The sequence below is a fragment of the Pavona decussata genome, unplaced genomic scaffold (genome assembly GCF_977016875.1).
Source record: "Pavona decussata unplaced genomic scaffold, jaPavDecu1.1 SCAFFOLD_179, whole genome shotgun sequence".
Taxonomy (NCBI): Eukaryota; Metazoa; Cnidaria; class Anthozoa; order Scleractinia; family Agariciidae; genus Pavona; species Pavona decussata.
Window position 1 is genome coordinate 881,644 of NW_028145589.1, and position 20,951 is coordinate 902,594.

The window sequence follows — 20,951 nt, forward strand, 5'->3', positions numbered from 1 at the left end:
TGATAAGATCCGAGGTACAAAGATGTTGTCTTTACCTTGCATGGCCGGTTTTATTTTGTGGTGAGTAGATTGCTATCGGAAATGTTCTCGGCTAACACTCTGGCTATAAGCACCCCAATCCCATAAAAAAAATTAAATTCTCGCTTACCGTAATTGATGTATAAATCCAATTTTTTTTACTTCTGAGAGCTTATTCCAAAGAACTTATGGTTATCACTCAACTTTTCTCCGTTCTTCAAGACTTTCAGTCGTGTTACTTTATTGAAACATGGAATGCTTAGAATAGCGCAAGTTGATTTATTCAACAGTCCCTCGTTTACTCTCTTCACCATTTCATTAATCATTGTGTCCTCAATATTTTGATAGCGGCCCCTACCTAAAGATGGCAGCCATTTTCGTTTTGCTTAAAATTTATTAGGATTAAGCAATGCTGTATTGTTTTGGTATAAAATTTGTATCGTAACTGACATTTGGTGATTAAGATAACGAAATAAGAAAACTGTTGTTTTTTATAAGATCAATTTGTACTTATTATTTTCGATCAGTAACAAAATAGAGTTTTAATCGATACAGTCAATTCTCGCCTTGCAGGCACGTCGCTATTACGGACACCCCGATAATACTGACAGCAGCTAAATCTTTTTAAACCTTTTCCTTAATAAAACAGTTAGAATGCTAAAACAGAAAGTAACGGCTTTTCTACTTTCCTGATGTAAAGTTACCTGGCCAGTGTTCCATATGTTGAGCCAAGTATCACGGATAAAACCAAACCTTTTCCCTTTGGTTAAGTCAAAGTAGGAATATTTGCTCTATAGAGGTGCAGTTTACGGTAAGCAATGTAAATCTCTAGAATTGTTATATGGACGTTTTCTGGGGCCCTTTGGCTCTGGAATCTGGCCCAATTAGTCGGACAATTTAGATATGGTATAATATGCCATGATCAACCCAACTGGTGGGTGTTCGTAGTTATTGTTGAGCAAGGAAAGCACGATCAGTAGAAGGATGAATATCGTCATAAATAGATAGATAAATAAAAATAAATCACTTTATTTAAGTGTCATTGTCTTTAGCGCAGAGCAGAAGTGGAAGTTAGAAGTGTTGGTTTTTGAGGAGAGGGGAAAACCGGAGTACCCAGAGAAAAACCTCTAGGAGCAAAGACGAGAACCAACAACAAACTCAACTCGCATCTGACGCCGAGTCCGGGAATCGAACCCGGGCCACATTGGTGGGAGGCGAGTGCTCTCACCACTGCGCCATACCCGGGGGGGGGGGGGGGTACTCCCGTATATGGGCTATATAGGTATGTGCGGCGCCAAAGGGTATGGTTTTTCAGCCGTTTTGGTCATAAATAGGGTATCGATTTTAGCCATTTTGCCGCCATTTTGGTAATAAATAGGATATCGATTTTTACACTCTAGTCTCGAATTCGTTTTTTTAGAAGCTACTTCTTCATCATGATGTTTACGGCAACTGTGCACGTGCCGCAACGGCTTGTCACGCCTTTAACATTGGTCTGGACTAGGGAAATAATTATAAGGCAGGTCTGAAACAGGGTATTGATTTAAGGGTCAGGTCATAAATAGGGTAGGGAAAATCGTAGATTTTGGTCATAAATAGGGTAAGGGTTTTGGGAAGCGCGCCGCACACCCCTACCCAATTTTTTTGGGAGTACCCCCCCCCCCCCCCCCCCGGGACGCCATACCTGCTCCCCACCTTACGGCCATTGAATAATTGCGTCGGGAAGAAACTGAAGCCTATAAACTTCGCAACACCAACCAAGTTCGTTAAAGAATGAAAGTTCAAGAGGAGTGTGATTCAGAAATGGTCTACCGATCTCTCTGAGTTTGATACCAAGTAGGCTGTGTCAAATGTGGACAGGGTTTTTAACAGGTGCGTAGATATCTCGGTCGATATTCTCTGCGTTCGTATCATTTTGATGTATTACTAGTACAAAAGCGTTGCTGGGATACGTGCACAGCTATGGCTGACCCATGCAATGCAGAATTCCACCCAAGCCCTCTTGACTTGGGAACATGCCCTCGAAGTAAAGCCACTCCTTGTTGATTAAACCGAAAACCTTCCCAAAAGAACGCAATGCCTTCTATTGTGAGCAAACCGTACCGGAAGAACATGAATACCACCTATTACTTGTATTGCTATTCTGGAATCGCTGCGGCAAAAGAACGCGCCCTTAAAAAGTGTTGGTGTGACTTTGTCTGTCGCATTTACTTATACGAATGTAGACAGACAAAAGCGACAAGTTTGCACGTGAAATACCAAAAATCTGTGACAGTTTCAACGCTTCTTGGCTTCGCGAGAAAAATGTGAAAATCTACGACTCGCTCCGTAAGGAAACGGAGATTATGCTCTGGGATTTCAAATTCAAATTTGCCATTTACAGTTAACTCGGAACGAATGGCGAAAGAGGAAGACGAGCTCGTCTACGTGTTTCGCAGCACTTTTTCCTTTCAAAACTGAGTTTTTTTTCTTCCTCCTAAACAGGGATGAGAATAGCCTGGGGCCAAATTAACACGTTAACACTCACAGCCAACTCTACCTGGGCCCAGTTATTACAGGCACCTGCAGGAAATGAATCCAACAAACATCCTAAAGCCGGCGACACACCTGGCGATTTTCGCCGATCGCCGCGACCGGCGAAAATTGCCAGGTGTGCCCGGTGCAGCGATTGCGATTTTCGCCGGTCGCCGCGATCGGCGTATATATAAAATTCGCCGGCATTCGCCAAGTGTGCCCGTTCCCGCGATGTTCTACGCTCATCAATGCGAATCGCCAGTAAAGTCAATCAATCAGGTTGGACGATTTTATCACGACTTTTCAGAACGCTCCTCGATGGAGCCCGGGAAGGTTGAAGTGCCAGGCGTGTCCTCATCAATCGGTGGCGAAAATCACTTGCGATTTTCGCTGGCGATTAAATTCGCCGCGATCGGCGTATCGTTTAACGAGGATCATTTGAACTCGTTTTGCTCCTTTTCATGTGTGCTTTTTTTTTTTCTCAAAACATTTAGAATTCTTGGAGATATTCAAAGCAAAAGTTCATCAAATTTGATAACAATCAAGTCCACATTCCCAAACCCCCACTGACGGTAGTAATTTCCTTTGTTTTCTCTCCACGAAGTATTGAGCATATAAAGGATATGTAGGATGTTCCCATCGTACAACCCTTTCAGTGGTACAGCGAATGGACAAAGTAGCGTTACAAAAAATGTCCAGAACCTTTGAAAAGACTGGTACTACCAAGGCATTGTGGGATCGTTGGGGTAGATCGATGGAGAGCGCGCCGTTCTTGAAAACCCCCGTGTATTTCCTACACAACCCGCTGCCGAGAAACGCGTAAACTTTATGCCTTTATGGAATGGGGAAAAGCTTACTCTTTTCGGGGACCTTCCAAGGTGAGGCTTTGACGTGGAATCCCCTATAAAGAACCCCACCCCTCCGCCCCAACTTGCACAAATTTTGAACAACGACCCCTAAAAACTCGGAGTAATAAGCAGCAACGACAAACAGCGTATGCAAAGCATCAATCACCAACTACAATATTTGAGGAGAAAACCTGTTTTAATCAGATTTAGGGTCCAACTACAAGGCTGCAAGGCATGGATTGAGCCAAATTTATTTAACTTAACAAAAACCATCTATTATTTTAACATTCAATCATATTTACAATAGTCTATATCTCAATACAAAACAAGGTACATAAACCATGCACCCTATAACATAAATGACGTCTGATTCAAACCAACGTTTTTCAAGTTGTCTGTCACATGTTATCACCTCACCTCTGAAGCCAATGCCCTCGGTTTCAAGGTGGCAACAGAGGGAGCTGAATGCACAGATGTCACTCTTCGTCTAACACACGTTGCCCACCGTTCTGTGACCAAGTGTAGAAAAGGAGAAAGAAGAAAAGGCAACCAGAAAACGAAGTGGCTACATGACACTCCTCCTGCAGTCTTACTTTGCCCTCCTTTTCTCTCTTTACTCATTTTTGTTTGAACCAGGCTAAATTTGGACTTATAAATGAACAGCAGCTGTCAAACCAATATTTTATGGCACTTGCTTTGGAAAAGCAAACACCATATTAACTTGGGTGACAACTTTGTTCTGGTTTTCATTCCGTTTTTGTTTTTTTGTTTTTTTAATTTAAATGTATCCACCTTTGACAAGAATGTGTAAACCTGCATAAAACAAAGCAGTTAGCATGCTATCATTAACAGTAAGTAATAAAATGAAGTTCAGTAGCAGCTCCCTGAAAAAAAAGGAATATAAGCTAACACAAATCCACAGAAGCCATACTAGTTTTGAAATCACCAAGCTATCCAGCAAGGCCAAACAAGCTATTCCACGAGCACTGTCCTCGATTTTAAGCAGTTCCTAAATGGCCGGAATTTTTCTGCCAATTAGTCGATAAAACTCGGTTATGGATGCTGCACAGCATCAATGAATTCAATACAAGGTATGGCCACTATCCTGTACAATAACAAGGACTCAGTAACATACACTATGAACTAGGTATAAGCGCAAAAGGAACACCAAGCGACTAATATCCACAAAACCTCAAGAAACACTTGCAGTGTTGCCTTGAAAAGTATACTGAAAAATATTGCCATAATTGCCTCAGTTGAGAAATGCTGTGACCAATTCAAGTTTTGTTTCCAGTGAATTCATTCAAATTACAATCAAGATGGAATTCTTTGAAGAACAACAGATCAAAACAAGTGGAATTAGTCGCTTGAGTGGCACCTGACTAACGACTGCAGTAAATTTATACAATCAAGTGATATTCTAGTTTTCAACCAAAACTGCAAGTTACAAAATCTGTGATACTTTCCAATCAACACCATGTATGCAATATTCAACTAGTAATTCTGGAGAACAAATAGTTCCAGCTGATATAATTAACAGATGAGTATGGTACACATGGGATGATGTTTTTTCTTTCTTTTTTTTTTTCTTTTTTTTTTTGTTTCTTTCTTCAGTAATTTTACTTAACCCTTGAAGTAATGATCATAGAGTAATACTATCACAACTTACTACTCATTAAATCCAATTTGTTTTTTTTTTTTTTTTTTTGGGGGGGGGGGGGGGGATGGAAACTGATTTTACACCTTCTTTCAAGGGTTGAGTGAAATCACCAGCTTTTAATATGGAAGAAATAAACTTTTTCTAACAATAAAATTAATGTCTATATGAATTGCTATAATATATAATATCTAAATTAAATTTTTACATGGCCAATATGACCTACAAATTACAGAGCATTCCAGACAGATACTGTTTGAAGTTTGATTGGAGTTGTTCAATTGTGCTAGCAGCTCTTGCAGAACGAAAAGCTTGAAGCAGTAGGGTGTCTCTTCTCTTGATGTAGTCACACAATTCCTGAAATGAAGCAATAAAGTTAAGTATACATAAAATTCATGTATGTAATGTTAAAATGACAAACAGACACTACTACCTTACAATTACCTTTTACAAACAAAAAGGGAAATGACTGTCCTTAAGACCTGTTCTTCCAAACTTTCTAAACTTTATGGCCCATAATGTCCAAATTTTAGACAGCAAATGGTATTCTGGTTTGAAGTGTGACTTTTCAGTGAATTTTACGATCAACAGAGTCAAAATAAGCCTCAAACAATTTAGTCCATAGGTTACAGATCCTTTAACTCATTTAATCCAAATACTGAGAAACAAAAGGGTTGTTTACCAAGTGGTCGCCTATGGGAGGTGGTTGCTTAAGAAAAGTGGTCGCTATGAGAGAGTTGACTGTATCAACAAAAACTAAATGTCCCCATGTATTTCTTGTGATACTAGTTGGGAAAACGACAAGACAAGTGCAATTAGCAAGACTTTCAGCCCCACACTATAAAGCAATATAACTGATCCAAATTGTATATTCTTTCAGTAAAGTGAAGAGTACCTTGACATGCTGTGAAGAAAGTTCTCCTTTCTGATGTAGCTCCCCAAGTTGAACACACAAGTATTGCCAGTCTGATGAAGAAAACATATTATTATTAATTCAACAAACACAAAACAAATCCTACAAATGCTTGCAATCAATCAATCTTGTATCACAAGGTGAAACTTGAAATGTGTAACTTGATTAACAGTATTGACATTACCCTAAAATGAAAGTATTTTACAATAATTGAAGGTCCGAGGGCATAACCGCCTTATGTCGAATTTTAGCGCGGCTTTCGATTTCGCACGGATTTGTCCGAATTTTGGCTCTCCCAGGCTTGGAAAACATTTCGCGGTTTTACAATCGTGGACAAAACTCCTTGAGAAAACCAAACACGAACAGAACAAAAACCACTTGCTTACTTCTCCCTCCCACCCCCTCCCCCTATGCAATGAGAACCGAACACAGACAGCCAAAAAACCACTCACTTACTGTTTCTCCCTTCATAATTCTACAACTGTTACTTCTTCCTTCCCCCCTCCCCCTTATGCAATGTTGATGTGGGAAGTGATGCTTGCCAGGAAACTGTTCGTGACCCAAAAGACAACATTGAGTCAGGGGGAGGGGGAGGGGTATTTGGTAGTTTGCTTGTCTACAAGTGAACGCGCTTGGAAGGCAAATTTTTTATAGGTTTTGTCCACGTCAGACTCGTTTTCCAAATTATCGGTAGGCTAAAAGTTTCCACTGTCCACGAGCCGTGTTTAGTCGCACCAGTTGTTGTTTCTATAAGTAACGTTTGAGATGATATCATGGTTTGCTTTTGCGGGTTGTAACAAGCCCAAAATAGATCAAGGCAGTCGGGATAAACAACTTGCGTATCGTACTGGCTAGTTGGTTTCGCTTTTGTTTGGTGAAGTTTGTAAACGCACCGACATCTATGGATCTCTTGAAAGGTTATGAAATTGAGGAATGCAGTTCACAGGAACTGGCGCAAATGTTGTCCAAAGAATCCTTCCTTGGTAGTGATGACTGTGCCGTGATGAATTTTTCAATTCGATTATCAAATCCCGCGGGAGCATCAGAGACAAATCCCGCCATGTGCAAGGTGTTTTGCAAGCCTTAGTTGTGGTTTGCCAGGCTTGAAATTCGGTATGTAACGATTAACTTGACAATTTCAAGGCAATGATTCAATAAAAGTACGATTAACATAGATTTTCAACGGTTAACACCGACTGCCCGTAAAAAAGAATAGATAGTCTTTACCTTTTAATAGAACTGCCGTTAATCGTTGTTAATCGTTGTTAATCGTTGAAATGGCTACATGTCTTCCTGTTAATCGTGTAGAATGCTAGTATTTTGCGTTATGAAGAGTGATATGTCGACAAACAGGACAAAGCTGAATTTTACGCCAGGAAATGGACACATTTTCTCTTGGAGGATGTAACTGTTTACATTTCGGACATTCCTGTCACGTACGTAGTAGTTTGTAACAGAATCAAATAAAAGCGTGACAGCATTCCTTTCGTTCCTCCCGCGAACAACACCGCTTTCGTGTGCCGTGTTTCAAAGACAACGAGTGTATATTGAATACAAGTATTTAATCCTCAGTGCATTGTCCTTTTGGTCATCCAGTGTCTATAATGTTACCGATATATCTTTACAAGATGGTAAAATTTCTCAATAGCATTAATACGAAACACAAAGCGGCGTGAAAAAATACTGGACAATGGTTTTCAATCCCATTGCAGTTGACATGCAAAAGTTTGCACAAATCCGAGCTACATCGAAAAACGGGCTGAAATTCGACATAAGGCGGTTATGCTCCCAGCCCTTCAATTATGCAGCACAAGGTGGTTCTAACATTCTAGTATTGAGATCCTAGAGTGCAACAATTTGAATGGATGGTACTTCTGTATCAAACGATTTGCTTTTAATAGCTGAACAAGAATCAAGGGAGAAAACATTATCATGAGCTTACCCTGTTCATCATTCACTGGAGGTGGAACAACTGCTGCAGGAGCTGGTAACGGTGCTTGCGTAGGTGGTTCAAGTACTTGCTCCGGGGGTAAACTGTTCATGACAATCTCACCAACTGAGAATATATCCATTGGCAACAAAGTCTCAACAGTAAGGCTAGGATGCATTTCAACCTCTTGAACTTGAAAGTTTGGTTTAGGTTTGTAAGTGAACTCAATAGGGTCACTTGATTTTGCATCTCTGCCATTTCCAAATGTTATCTCCACATTTACTGTGACGGGAGAGGTTATCTGAGTGTCACAATACGCAGGAGTGAGCACTACTGCAGCACCCTTCAGGAAGCAAAACACACCATCAATTTGTAAAATTCTTGATTGAATTGAATTGTGACTGAAAAGCCCTCTACAGGGAGTGGCAGTAAAATTACATTGTAATACATTACATTGTAAATTATGCCATTCATCTCTAATCAAGTACTATTTCTATTACCACTGCACGGTAACATAAAGGATTGTTTGCTTTGATTCATACCATCTTCTCTTCAGTGCAAGAGGAATGTAAGCAAGCAACATTATTTTGTGTTAAGACAAGGATAGGATTAATTTTGTGTCTAATTCCTGCAAACCTTTCACAATAGGCCAAAATAGTTGAAATAAAACCCACAGAGATAAAAAGCCTTGGAGAACTTTCTGCCATGCATAAAGCCAGTCCTTACCTGGTTTGACTTACTCTTGTCAACCTCTGCAAAACTCTCCCAAGTTTCTAAGTAAGCAAAATTGGATTGACATTCAAAAAGAGCTCTAAATATGTTTTTTAGCTCTGAAACACAAGCAGGTGCTGACAAACCCCATTCAGCACAGACCTCCCCACCACAACCCCAAGCCCCAGTACCAGGGAAATAAAGGCCATGTCAGACTAGATCGAGCAGCCAGGTGTTAGAGAAAGGGGGACACTTTTATAATGTCTCTCACCTGGCTGCTTGATACATAAACTGACCAAAAAGCCAGAACAAGGATGGCAGCAAATTATTACAACAAAGTAAAAGAAACAGTTAAGTTAAACAGATATTAACATTTTGAGGATTATCAATGAAATAGCATGACTCGAAACATAGTATTTGAACAAAGTCACAGAAATTGTTATTAAAACATCAGGTATAGTCAGAAAAAATTGAAATCAAAGCAGCATTCCTAAACGACACATGGCTAAACATTCTCTTTTGTTAAGGTTGAAAAATTTCACAGTTCCAAATTTATCTTGTTCTTTTTATGCACAAGAGTTGATATCGAAAGTGTTCACCTTAAGTTTTAAACACAAACACAAATGAATAACCCACTAAATTAAATTACAACCACTAAGGCATACACAAAAGAATGGGGGGGCAGGGCTCATTTCAAATTCTTTCCTTCCAACCGAGGAAGTGGTTCTCTCTAAACGGTATGCCTTAGAGTTTAAGCTGCCATTCTTTACAAGGCTGGGTGATCAAAAGGTACTTAAATAAATAACATCCCAATCCCCACATGCGCAAAAACTGCAACAACCTCTGCAGATGATGAACAACCAACACAACTTTAGTACTTAAGTGCCTCCAAATACAAAGACTATCCATGTAATCTTAATAATATTTCAAATTTATGCAAGGAATTTGTGTGAACTTGTGCAAAGGACTGTAACAAACGACGCTAAAGCATGGTGGCTGTTCATATTACTACACAGTTTGTAGCTAGATATTTTCTGCATTGAAGCAATGGAGTTGGAGCGGAAGCCAATTCAATTCAAGATGGTAAAATTTCTTTTGAACTATAATTTGACCTCCAAAGCATGACTACACAGAAAACATTAGAAGTAACTGAAAAAGATTGAATCATGAGAGCTTGGCAACATTCCAAACCGACAGGAAATAAAGACTGCTGCAATCAACTCTCATGTTTCAAACTACCAAAAACATGAAAACAACAGGAAATGCAGTGGCCTTTGGTGAGGTGTGCAGCCTGATCATCACAAGGAATTTGTGCAAGAATGGTGTCTGATCGGTCCATAAAAAACCGACTACACTTTTTACTTTTCCTAAACAACAGAACCTTACGGAATCAATCTTTATTTCTGTCAATGTGATCAAAACAAGGTGGGAGTCTTAACAGAAGTAGAACTCTTCATAACAGTAACAGGATTTGAAAGAAACTTCCTTTGGATAGCCAGTGGGACACCTCACCACAGACAAAGCAATTTCCAAACAAGAAAAACCGACTAAAAAAGTAAAAAGACAAAAAACTTGTCTCACTGTGCAACTGTGAAGATAAAATTCATGCGCAATTGTCTTCCACTGTAATGAAGTGTTAGGTTGTCGACAGGAGTCCACAATAATAATTGCTCACACATTGCTTTAACCAGACAATGTTCACCAATGCTTCTCACAAATAGCAATATTTTCGACAGGTTGGAAACAAGCTAGGAATTTTACACAAATCCAGAGAAATAACAATCTCAGGCACACTTTCAAAGCCTTGCAATTTTTTCCTATGTAAGTCAAATCTGAACCGCAAGTCAGGACATTTTGTATTACGGACTTGGCAGTGACATTGTATCATCAGTAAAAAGTTCCCCACATGCTGACCACATGTGCCTTCCATGATAAATGCAATGACTGGCCACAAAAGTTTTTCTCAGACTTACAAAATTACAGTGAACTGTAAGAATTTATGGCTGCACAAAATAACAAGATTGCTGTTCTTCCTTGGAGCCTCAGAAGTGCAAATGATTGCGTAAAGATACACAAGTTCAATCACAAGAGTGTGTGAAGTCCTTATAATTTGAATAAACAGCATCAATTGAACTTCTGTTTTAGCCAAACTTACTTTTAAACTGGCAAAGAACCAACACACTCTTTCAAGCTGGCCTTTAAATTGGTCAGATTAAACTCTGTGCATCCTAACACAACCGTTTTTTGTGTGTGAATCTACTGTTTTTGCTAAATGAGTATCAAAGTAATGGAAATAAGACCAGGGCATGTTCAGAGGGTCCATTTTGGGGTTTTGCAAGTAGGGGAATTTAATTGCTCATGGGAATTTTTCATCTTGAAAAACAGCTTCAACTTCACGCACTGTGAATGAAATTTTGGACTCAGCAATTCAAGGATGGATGGAAGTAAAGACATTGCGAATTCAAAAAATGGGATAAAAGGTGTAAAAAAAAAAACTTCCACATTTTTACAGTGCAACTAACAAAATTGTCAACACTAGAACTATTTCTGGAATGTTTGCTGTGTTGGGAAAGAAAACCAATCAGATGACATATATAAAGGACTAAGTCACATTATTACTATTGGTTTGAGGTTTTCCTTTGAGATTTGATCTCACATCTGATTGGTTTCAGAACAATATAAAACATTCCAGAAATAATTCTAAGTGTTCATGGTTTTCTTAGTCACATTGTAAGAGGAATAATTTTTTGAAGTTTTCAGATGATATAGCCACTTGTATGACATTTGAAAAAGTTATCTCTGTGCAAATCTAGTGAGCCAAAAATTACTTATCTCAATTTGTGACCTTGAATGGTTCCAAACAGACTGATTTGTTGGCCAGAAGAACAACTACCTTACTACTGTGCACATAGGAAGACTGGTGAACATTGCCTGATGTAGAAAGTAATCATTTCCAACTTAAAATTTTGTGCCAGATGAAACTTAGATCTTTCTAAGACAGTAACTTTCACCACCAGTGAGACTGGAAAAGACACCTAACCTAAATAAATTTGTTCAAGGCATGCCATGGAAAAAAGAGTATTGTAATAAAAACAAGGTCCTTATAAAAAGCTACATCAGTTGGTTACGCGGCAAAATGGAAAACGTCTATCTTTTGCATCAACATTATCTCATTCTGCACATTAACACTGGATGGAAACTGAGTCCAAGATTACAAAGAGAAGGAGCACAAGAAGAGAAGAGAAGTTTTTGACAGTAAAGAAACGCTTTTGGCCTATTAAGATGAAGACCAAATCAGAATTACTTTTACTTCAAAAAGAATTTAGAGATAGAGGACACCGAGCACCTGTAAATATACAGCCTCCACCGGTAAAAAAGCAATTATGTGAGCAATGTCCATTGTGGTCAATACAGTGTCAACTCTGGAAGCGCAATAACTGCAATCAGCATTAAAACCTTAAAACCCACCCAACAATCCAATGTCATCCTCATAACATGTGTACCCCTGACGGTGCTTTGTAGAACCAAGATGATGAAAGCATTGGAGCTCTCCAATTTTTTTTTTCTGACATCAAACTTAGAAATTGCCCCTCAAAGGGAATTTACTCAACAGAAAAAAGCAGTAGCAATATCAAGAATTTGGTCCCTCCCATTCAACGACCAAGACGCCAACTCAAACTTGATGAGTGCAACAACAGACGTCTTTCTCAAGTTCTTGGTTATACATAACACGTCATCAAATAAAAACTGACATGCCCCCTGCATCTGATCTCCAATGAAATTCTTTCAACTAGCATACACTGTAAGAACAGCTACTATGTTGAACACAAAGAACACATGTAGCTGGAAGACACTGTGAATGTCTCGGTAATACATGTATGGATTATTAAAAACCCACCTGATAACCCACCCAATTAGTGTGCCTATTCGGAAAATACTTGACTATTACAAATTAGACCAATCTGAATTTCTTTGTCCAATCTGAATCCACCTGGCTTGAAATAAGTTTTCCTAATCTTTTAGTTGACAAAAAATATTTCCATGTAGTCACCAGGTGAAGGAAAATATCAGTTCACAGTGCTGATGTTTGAGATGGAAAAGTACAGATTGTGATATTTTATTTTTAAGGAGATGATTTGAACAGGACTTTAATTTTACATTTTCAACTTATTTTCTTAGGGCAATATTAGCTATGATCGAACATGTCATTCATGATATGCTGCTTTTCAACTTTCCATTATTTCTTTTATTTTTTCAACAACGTGTACAAAGAACTCTTGATAACAGATTTCATCTCATTTTGTTTAGAATTGTGAAAGTTAACTGCCCTGCCAAAAAATTTCTTCATTTATAAACGGAAGACAGCACCAAAATCTCCAGATTTGACAATACTAAGGATTGTACGGTCTCTCTCTTTCTCTGGAAGTTATCAAAAAAATTTCCAGTAAAAAAGAAGTAAGATTGGTGGTTGATTCTTGATGTCCCACGAGCACAACAAGAGCACCATGAAGTGAAACTCCCCTGGCAACTTGTGTTCTTGCCAATTGATTGCACACCATTTAAAAGTTTGTATCCCAACCCAAACATTTCCCAGCCAACCAGACCCAACCCAAAACATATGAGAAGTCAACCCACGTCCATCATCAGAAGAATTCCTCAAAGATCAGACACAGCTAAATCTTGCACTATCAAAAATTCGGCCCTTCAACAATTGGCCAATTTGACAGAAAACAACTTTTTTCCTTTTGGTATTTCCGTACACGACATGAATCCAACAGTGCAAATCATAAATCCACAGTTGCCAAATCAAGAAAACAAAAAATAAATTGGATGACTGTTCCAATTTGCCTTACAATCTGTTTGAGAGGCATGTCAGTTTAAACCACAAAGAAATAAATAAATCAGAGTTGGGACATCAAATTAAAATGCTTGTAAACGCTTTTACTTTTGAAGTTTCCAATGTGGGCCAAAACATTTCTCAAAAAAATTGTTGTCAATTTAGACTTATCCGGAAATCTATGATCCTTTTCAAAATCATAAAAATAATTAACAAGTACGAACGACTGTGCACTGTAATCTGATGTCCAACAATCACAAGAATTAAAGCAAGGAGCGTGATTTTGCCTCCAGGTCTGCTGCCAGTCAGTCGCATATCAATCTTTTTAGGTATATCACTGTCAAACAGCATACTTAGAAGAAAAAAATGGCACCTTGTTTACACTCCTGTGAACATCCATCACATTTGTAAGGAAAAAGAGACAGACTTCCTACCTGATGCCTTGGGCGAGAAGAATCGAACTTTGAAACCTGAGAACAGAAAAAGAACAGTTCAATTCTCTGTCCTGTAGCAGGAAAGAAGAAATATCCTGTTTGTTTTAATCATGACAGTGGTTGCATTTACCTGATTGAAACTTTTTGCCAATCAGACCCAGTTCATCGCCACCCTCAACGGAACCCTCGCTGATACTGGCCCACCAGATTTCTGGATTACCAGGGGGACCAGCTGTCAAAAGAAGAGCAACAAAATAAACACATTAATATTACTGTAGTACCACAAACAACACACACTTAGGAGACAGGTTTTATTTGAAGCCAGGACCCGGGCACTGGCACCCATTTAATCTGAACATGATGTCTTCCTGTGGAGGGAGTCTACACAGGAAAAATTAATGAGTGATTCCTGTTTATTCACTGTTAAGAATCCTCCTAATCCCTTAATTAATAAAACCCTGACGAACAGTGTTTAATGGTACCCGTTATATAGAGGTTCAACTGTATATCACTCTTAGAAGTTGATAAAACTATTATTAATTATGCCTTTCAATGGCATGCCAACCACACAGTATTAAGACTCATCAAGACTTGTACTTCTCTACCTTGCAGTCAATAACCAAAGATGTCTTTGAGTACACGTAGTTTAGCTCAGCTGTGTCAAAAGGTCATCTGATGTGATTGATCTACTTTGTCAATTTTGCACTGTATTTTTATGGTTCACTGGTTGTCACCATAATTAAGATTGATGACAGTACTGAGAAAAACTGCAACTGTTAGTTCAGAGCTTGTACATTAATGAAACGTGTGTTTTAACGCTTTTTGAAAGAGAAACGCTTGGATTCAACTCACACTGTATTCAAGGAGACAAAACTCTTTATATTAAATCCAAGTTAAAAAGCAACACTCACATGAGCTGCACTGGAAGACTTTTGATTTGCATGTCAACTTTATAGCAGGATGACCATTTTGTTCAGGGATCTCTGCTTGAAACAACAACCGTGCTTCTTTGCGTTCTTTCTTCCAAGTTCTTGGATCGATTCCCCTTTTTCTTAACTCCCTGTCACCTTCCCAATTTCGCAGTCTGCGAATGCTCAATGAGTCAAGGCTACAAAACAAAAAGAGATTCATTAATTATTTACCAAGTTTCTGGTTGAAACATCAATTTATTGCAGGCTAATTAGTAACTAGATAAAAGACACTTGAGATAATACAAATAAAGCACTTACACAGCAGTCATGTTTGAATCTGGACCAACCATAACTTGAACAGCTGGGACTCCTCCAGGTAGGGTGGTCTCTTTACAAGGCACCTTAGTGGAACCTGGGCCATGAATGGAATGATAATGTGGCACACCACCACTGGTAGTCAGGTGCACTGTAATCCAAATGGCATCATTGTATCCAGTAACCTATGAAGAAGACAACACAATCTAAACACAAATGACAAACATATGCAACTTGTTGTGTGGCCAAACACAAAAATTGGACAAGAATTTAATAAACAACAAATGTAACCCAAGAGTTGAGTAGCCTTTAATGAAAGAGGGAAGTTTTTTTCACATCTTCACACCAAAGAGGACATGCATGCAGCATTCCTACTTTGACAGTCTGACATCCTAAAAGATTAAGTTATGGACTGAACTGGCACAAGCTCAGAAAATACAAAGAAAGGGGTGGATATAGAAGGAAGAAAGAGTAGGATAAAACAAGTAAGTGGGTTACCTTCACAGTTGGAAAAGTGTTTTCTTGGGATCCATGAATAGGACCTCGGCAACCTTCACTTTCATATCTTGCTCTGTAATTCTAAAACAAAAGGAAAAACACACCTGTTAGTATTGAATAACATAAGTTATAACAGCACAGCAACAACATTGCACAAGTCATGACAAAGAGAATGCAAGCAACCCAACCCAGTTCGTCACCATAGCTCCCCACTAGCATCTACACCACTGTGACAATACTTACTGTAAGGTTAATTTTAAAATCTCGTAACAATCATATATTACCTCTTCAGGCTCTTCAATAATCACAATCTTGGGTTCATCAGACTTTCTGGCATTTCTTGCTTGTTTGCCCCTTGTTCTGGACTGAGAAGTCACTGGAGGAGAGGTGCTGACTTTAGAAGCAGCTGTTGACATCAACTCACTGGAAACAGAGATGGGATGACTTTCAGTCAAGGAAGTAACTTGACTAGCTTGGACTGTCATTGGGCAGCTATGGGAATCTGATGTTGGTGTTGCCGTAGTCTGAATGCCAGCCATAGTGTCAAGGCTGGTAATGCTGGCTTGTGTTTGCAATGCAGATAGATCCCGAGATGTTGATGTTGCAGACATGCTGGTTTCGACAAGCAGCTTGTTCAGTTCTTCCAAGACACTGCTGTCCTTTGAAGTTTTTCTACTGCTCTTCCGTCTCTTTTTATGACCACTTCCATTCTCCAGGACTTGGTTCAGAGAATTCAGAGGAGAAGATGGGTTTTCCCTTTTCACAATGACATCTCCAGAAGGTATCTGGCCAAAAGAGATTGTTGTTGTTTCATCCACATCACTTCCATCCTCAATACCCGACTCTGAGGATGACGAAGAGCAGTGTGGTGAAGGTGAAGAAACTGGGGAAGGTGACGCTGGACAACTGTCAGATATATCAGAATCAAATGGTGATTGACATGCATCTTCCAGGCTGGGGAATCCAAGTGGAGGAACTTCTCCAATTACTGGTGTTTCCAGGAAAGTCATATCCATTGGAAAATCTGTCACTTCCTCCATTGTAGTAACAAAATCTACAGCATGACAACAAGAAACATACAAGGATTGATCAAACATTTGATTTGGTTTAATTAGTTACATGAGGCTTCATTAAAAAATGAAAATTATAGAAATGTATTGAAAAATCCATTTACCCTATAGCAGAGGGCAGAAAGAAAAACATCTTTATTCCGCTGTTAAATCACTGATTACAAGTTGAAATCAACCTTACTTCACATTGAATTAGTCATCAATTATTGATAAAATTATCAATAAATATTTCAAGGATCCACAACTTGACAATTTTCTCCTTTTAAAGCACAGTAGGCAAGAGCTAATAATTAACCAAACTGAAACCTTGTCATGTTTGCAATGATTTCTCACTGCACTGTGATGATTTTCTGGCCTCCTGTGCTCTCTAATTTCAGCACTTTTTGTGATCACTTGAAAAATACTGAAATTTTGTTTTGATAGTAACTTGCAAAACTATTCAAGCTGTTATCCAGCTTCATTGCATTGCTTAGGAAAGCACACTATATGCGGATAAGAACAATAAAAACAAAACCCTTAATCAAAATATGCAAAACTAGAAACAGAACAATTCCCTTAACAGAGAAAGGTGTGAAAGATTTATTCAGCAGGAAACGAGTGCAAAGTTCAAACGATGCGGCAGCTTGCCTCTTGCCCAATAGTGCATACAAGCACGTAATGATATAATTAAGCTTATGCTATGCGGTAGAGAATACGGGTCAAACGCAGTAAGAGCTCAACTGTCTTTTTCGACACAAGAAAACAGAGAAAACTATTTACGGGAAGAAAGGATAACTGCCTGGAGAAAAAAACAGGACTGCATAGATTAACAGCGAAATGTCATGTGTGAAAGGTATCCCATCGTTTCGCTGAACCATTAGTGTGAAGATGTGATTATTTCTCGTTCTTAAAGTGAGTTCGGATGAAAAATTATATATCTCAGCTGTTTCTGCGTTTCGCAATGTTTGCGTGGGGAGTAAATTGAGCTCAAATATTCTGTCAATTTTCAAAGGTAGCGAATCGACTTAACTGCAGCGAAGTGGAACGATTTTGAGGTGAAACAACCGGTATGAGTGATAAAGACTTTACCTGATGGTTGGGAAGGATTGAACAATCCAATTTCCTTGTCTTGCGTATCAGGCGTAAAATGATCTGCAAAAGAAACCAAGCAGATATCCTGATCGATTAAATTCCGGAAATAAAATGCCACGAGGTCTAAAGTTCAGATGTCCATGTCAGATGTACAAATTGTACAATTGCACTTCGAAATTGTTGTTGCCCCTTAAAATTTCCCAGCAGAATTATTTTTTGGCGGTTTTTTTCCAAGCAGGAACGCAAAAAGATCTAAAAGCTTAAAACACGTCGAAAGCTGTCCCCTCGGCTGCTATAAAACACAAGTTAGCTTACTTTTGTTTAACCGTAAATACCGAGAATATTCTACTTCAAAAAATCAGAGCTCCTTCACACCTGCTTATTTAGGTTTACATTTGCCGTGTGCTAAACAACACCGTTTTGCGGACGAGTTTGGCAAAATACCCACGTTTACGCTATATTCCGTCAGATGTGCAAGCTGAAGATAAACAGGCATTGAAGCGAAACGCTTTTTCGAAAACAAAATTGAGGATGCCCTAAAAAGATACAGGTCATTTGCAATCACCGTACTAGACAAAAACCATTTGACAGTTGTTCTGACACGGAGAGCTAAAAGCAGACGGGTGAATACAGAGAAAGCACTTTACTCAAATAAATATGCATGAAGCTTTCGTATGGTGCCAAAACCATGTGATTAGAACATCCAACTACGTTTTGCCACTAAAACCAGAGATGTTTACCACGACGGGCCGATATGGAACACTGCCTTAACATCGTGTAACATTACTAATACCAATATAGCTTTGATTCTATTAAAGATTCCGCTCGAACAACGAAAGTGTAAAATTGGCGGTAACTCATTCACATACCAGCTACGTTACCTGTTTCGAAGGGATTTGTCGCCGTGAATTCCATATCAAGCGCTACTTAATAAGCCCACTTTCGCAACTTCAACATAAATATCTATCCTATATGATTCACAGTTCGCTGGAAAGGAAATTAACACCAAAACAGAAGGGGAAAAGTGGATTTTATGTAGTCAAAGACGACACAATCCTCCATAAACGCCTTCTCGCTTGATAATGAAGCTCGCGTGGCATCCAGGGAGATATCAATCAACTGTAGCTCCGCCTATTGGTAGTTCAAACGATGACATCATCACGTATCCAAATATGGAGTTCAAGACCATATGGCAACCAGCCAGACCTTATCTGCATACGTAATGCAGTCAATCGCGCCGAAAGCTAATCTCAATTTATTTTTTTTTATCTCCGCCAATGACATTTGAGAATTTTTATGAAGGAAATTGTTTCCGTAAGAGGATAATATTTGTCTTGCCCGAGTTTGGAGCGCTTCTGTACAAAGTCTAAAATAGAAAATTAAGACAATTTTAAACTGCGCTCTTTCCGGGTGTTTAGTCTATTCTTCTGGCCAGCGACAAAACAGCCCAAAAAAACATTCAGAACATAAGTATCCACATCTTCTCCTGTTCTTCATGTCTACAGGAAAGCGAAGTACGACAGACGAAACTAAAAGTAATTTCTCAATAGATTTGAAACGGATACCCCTCCCTCCCTCGCAGACACCCCGGTGCTGCAGGAAATCCACTTCAAATATTTTTCTTTCCCAGGGGCTAGCTTGTGGCATTCGTTTTCTGTCCTCGAAGAGTTTTGACGCTTTCACCCTTATGCTTTCAGCAGGTGAAATAATGAACGACAAAATTTTATTCGAGACAAAACATTTTGTTGTCAAACACAACCGCAGAAGATGTGTAGACCAAGGCAATCTTAGTTTAGCTTAGTTTATATCTACCAAGTTTATTTCAAATAAAAAACAGGTACCAATATATCGGTGAACTGTTAACTATTATATTATCCTTTCAGATCTGAGATTCCACACATACACTAAGCCAGACAGTTACGGTTTTACAAGTATAAATCCATATATTTCCGGCCTGAAGGAAACCGGAATATGTTAGATCTATTCATAGATCAACACGCTTGGGCAACTAGACCACTCAGGTGATCGAGGATAACAGGTATCTTAAGTTACATTATAACCTTTGTATCTTTGAGTAACAAAGGATTCTTGTTTGTCGTTCGCCCGATGTCTCCTGATTTCCCCATGTGGTTGTCAGTAACACAGCAGACCAGTGTTGACGGCAAAACGCAAATGTTTTGATTTGACATGAATAAATTTTTTAAATAATTCACATCACGCATGGTCAATCATCATAGTTGACAGGCGTATGCAAATTTCCTCATCACACCTCCTGGGAATCTTAGACACTCAATGAAACAAAAGATTGCACGATTTTCGAGAATTTTCGCTCTGTTTTCGCTAAATTTTCCCTGAAAATCTGCTTATTTGAACTACATCGCAACAACAGCGGAGAAGCGACCCGACAGACAAATTAGGAGGTTACACAACAGCGCCAAAGCGAGAAAATTCATACCTATAACTGTGATATACTTTCCAAGAGCCGACGCGTCGTCCGCTCTCGTCTCTGTCTTCATCTGCGGCCAAGCTACCTCACAAATCATGGTCTGGCGTCCAAAGACAACTTTCAAACGGGATTTGAACCTTTTTCAAACCGGTTGGAAAGTCTAACGGGGGAAAATTTATCGAAGCAAACTCGTTTGACCGGTTTCGATTTCTTGCGTGTCGAAGTCTGAAAACCCGCGTCAAACTGGTTTGTTAATTTATTCAGTTTCTCACGCACCTTCGCGGGTGTTTATATAGTCTTCGTTTTCCTGTCGGTTCGTGATTGGCTGATAATGACAGCCGCTACTCAAATGAGGGTGTGTCAAACGTCAGTCGCGCGCGCGCACCTGGAGATTATTTGTCCGTAACTGAACATGCGCAAGGTTCAGGCTATTTTGGGTTAATTTTATCTTACGTAATGTTTCAAGCACGAAAATTAAACCGGGATAAATACCGGTTTGACGTACACTTGGACCATCAGACCAACCACCGAAACCGGTTTTTTGTCCGACACTGATAGATTTGGCGGAAATACATTTGCGATACTTGCTTGTTCGTTTGTTTTCCATTGCAAATTTAAAAGAAGCTAAATTTGAAGGCAAAGAAAAAATAAATAAGGACTTCAATGGTACAGTGATCAGGGGGCCGTTTCTCGAAAGACCCGGTCACTTACCGGGCCCGTTAAGTGAATTGGTGATAAATATTTCTTAACAGAAGTCAAGTTTTGTTAGCTTTGAATA

General features: G+C 39.1%; 1 protein-coding gene across 2 annotated transcripts; it reads right to left on the minus strand.

Annotated features, from left to right (window-relative positions):
- Nucleotides 1-3,615: 3,615 nt before the first annotated feature.
- On the minus strand, nt 3,616-20,437 carry LOC146463325 (uncharacterized). 2 transcript variants are annotated; one of them, XM_085084573.1, is made up of 12 exons: nt 20,183-20,437; nt 17,725-17,787; nt 15,871-16,640; nt 15,587-15,667; nt 15,092-15,273; nt 14,774-14,970; nt 13,993-14,094; nt 13,863-13,898; nt 8,607-8,653; nt 7,893-8,223; nt 5,933-6,003; nt 3,616-5,394 (listed from the first exon to the last, which is right to left on the minus strand). In XM_085084573.1, exons 1-12 carry the CDS (start codon nt 20,268-20,270, stop codon nt 5,260-5,262), a joined length of 2,103 nt encoding a protein of 700 aa, XP_084940699.1. In that variant the 5' UTR covers nt 20,271-20,437; the 3' UTR covers nt 3,616-5,259. The 2 variants fall into 2 exon arrangements, with proteins under 2 accessions (XP_084940699.1, XP_084940700.1); XM_085084574.1 differs by lacking the exon at nt 20,183-20,437 and adding an exon at nt 18,609-18,792.
- Between the last annotated feature and the right edge of the window lie 514 nt (nt 20,438-20,951).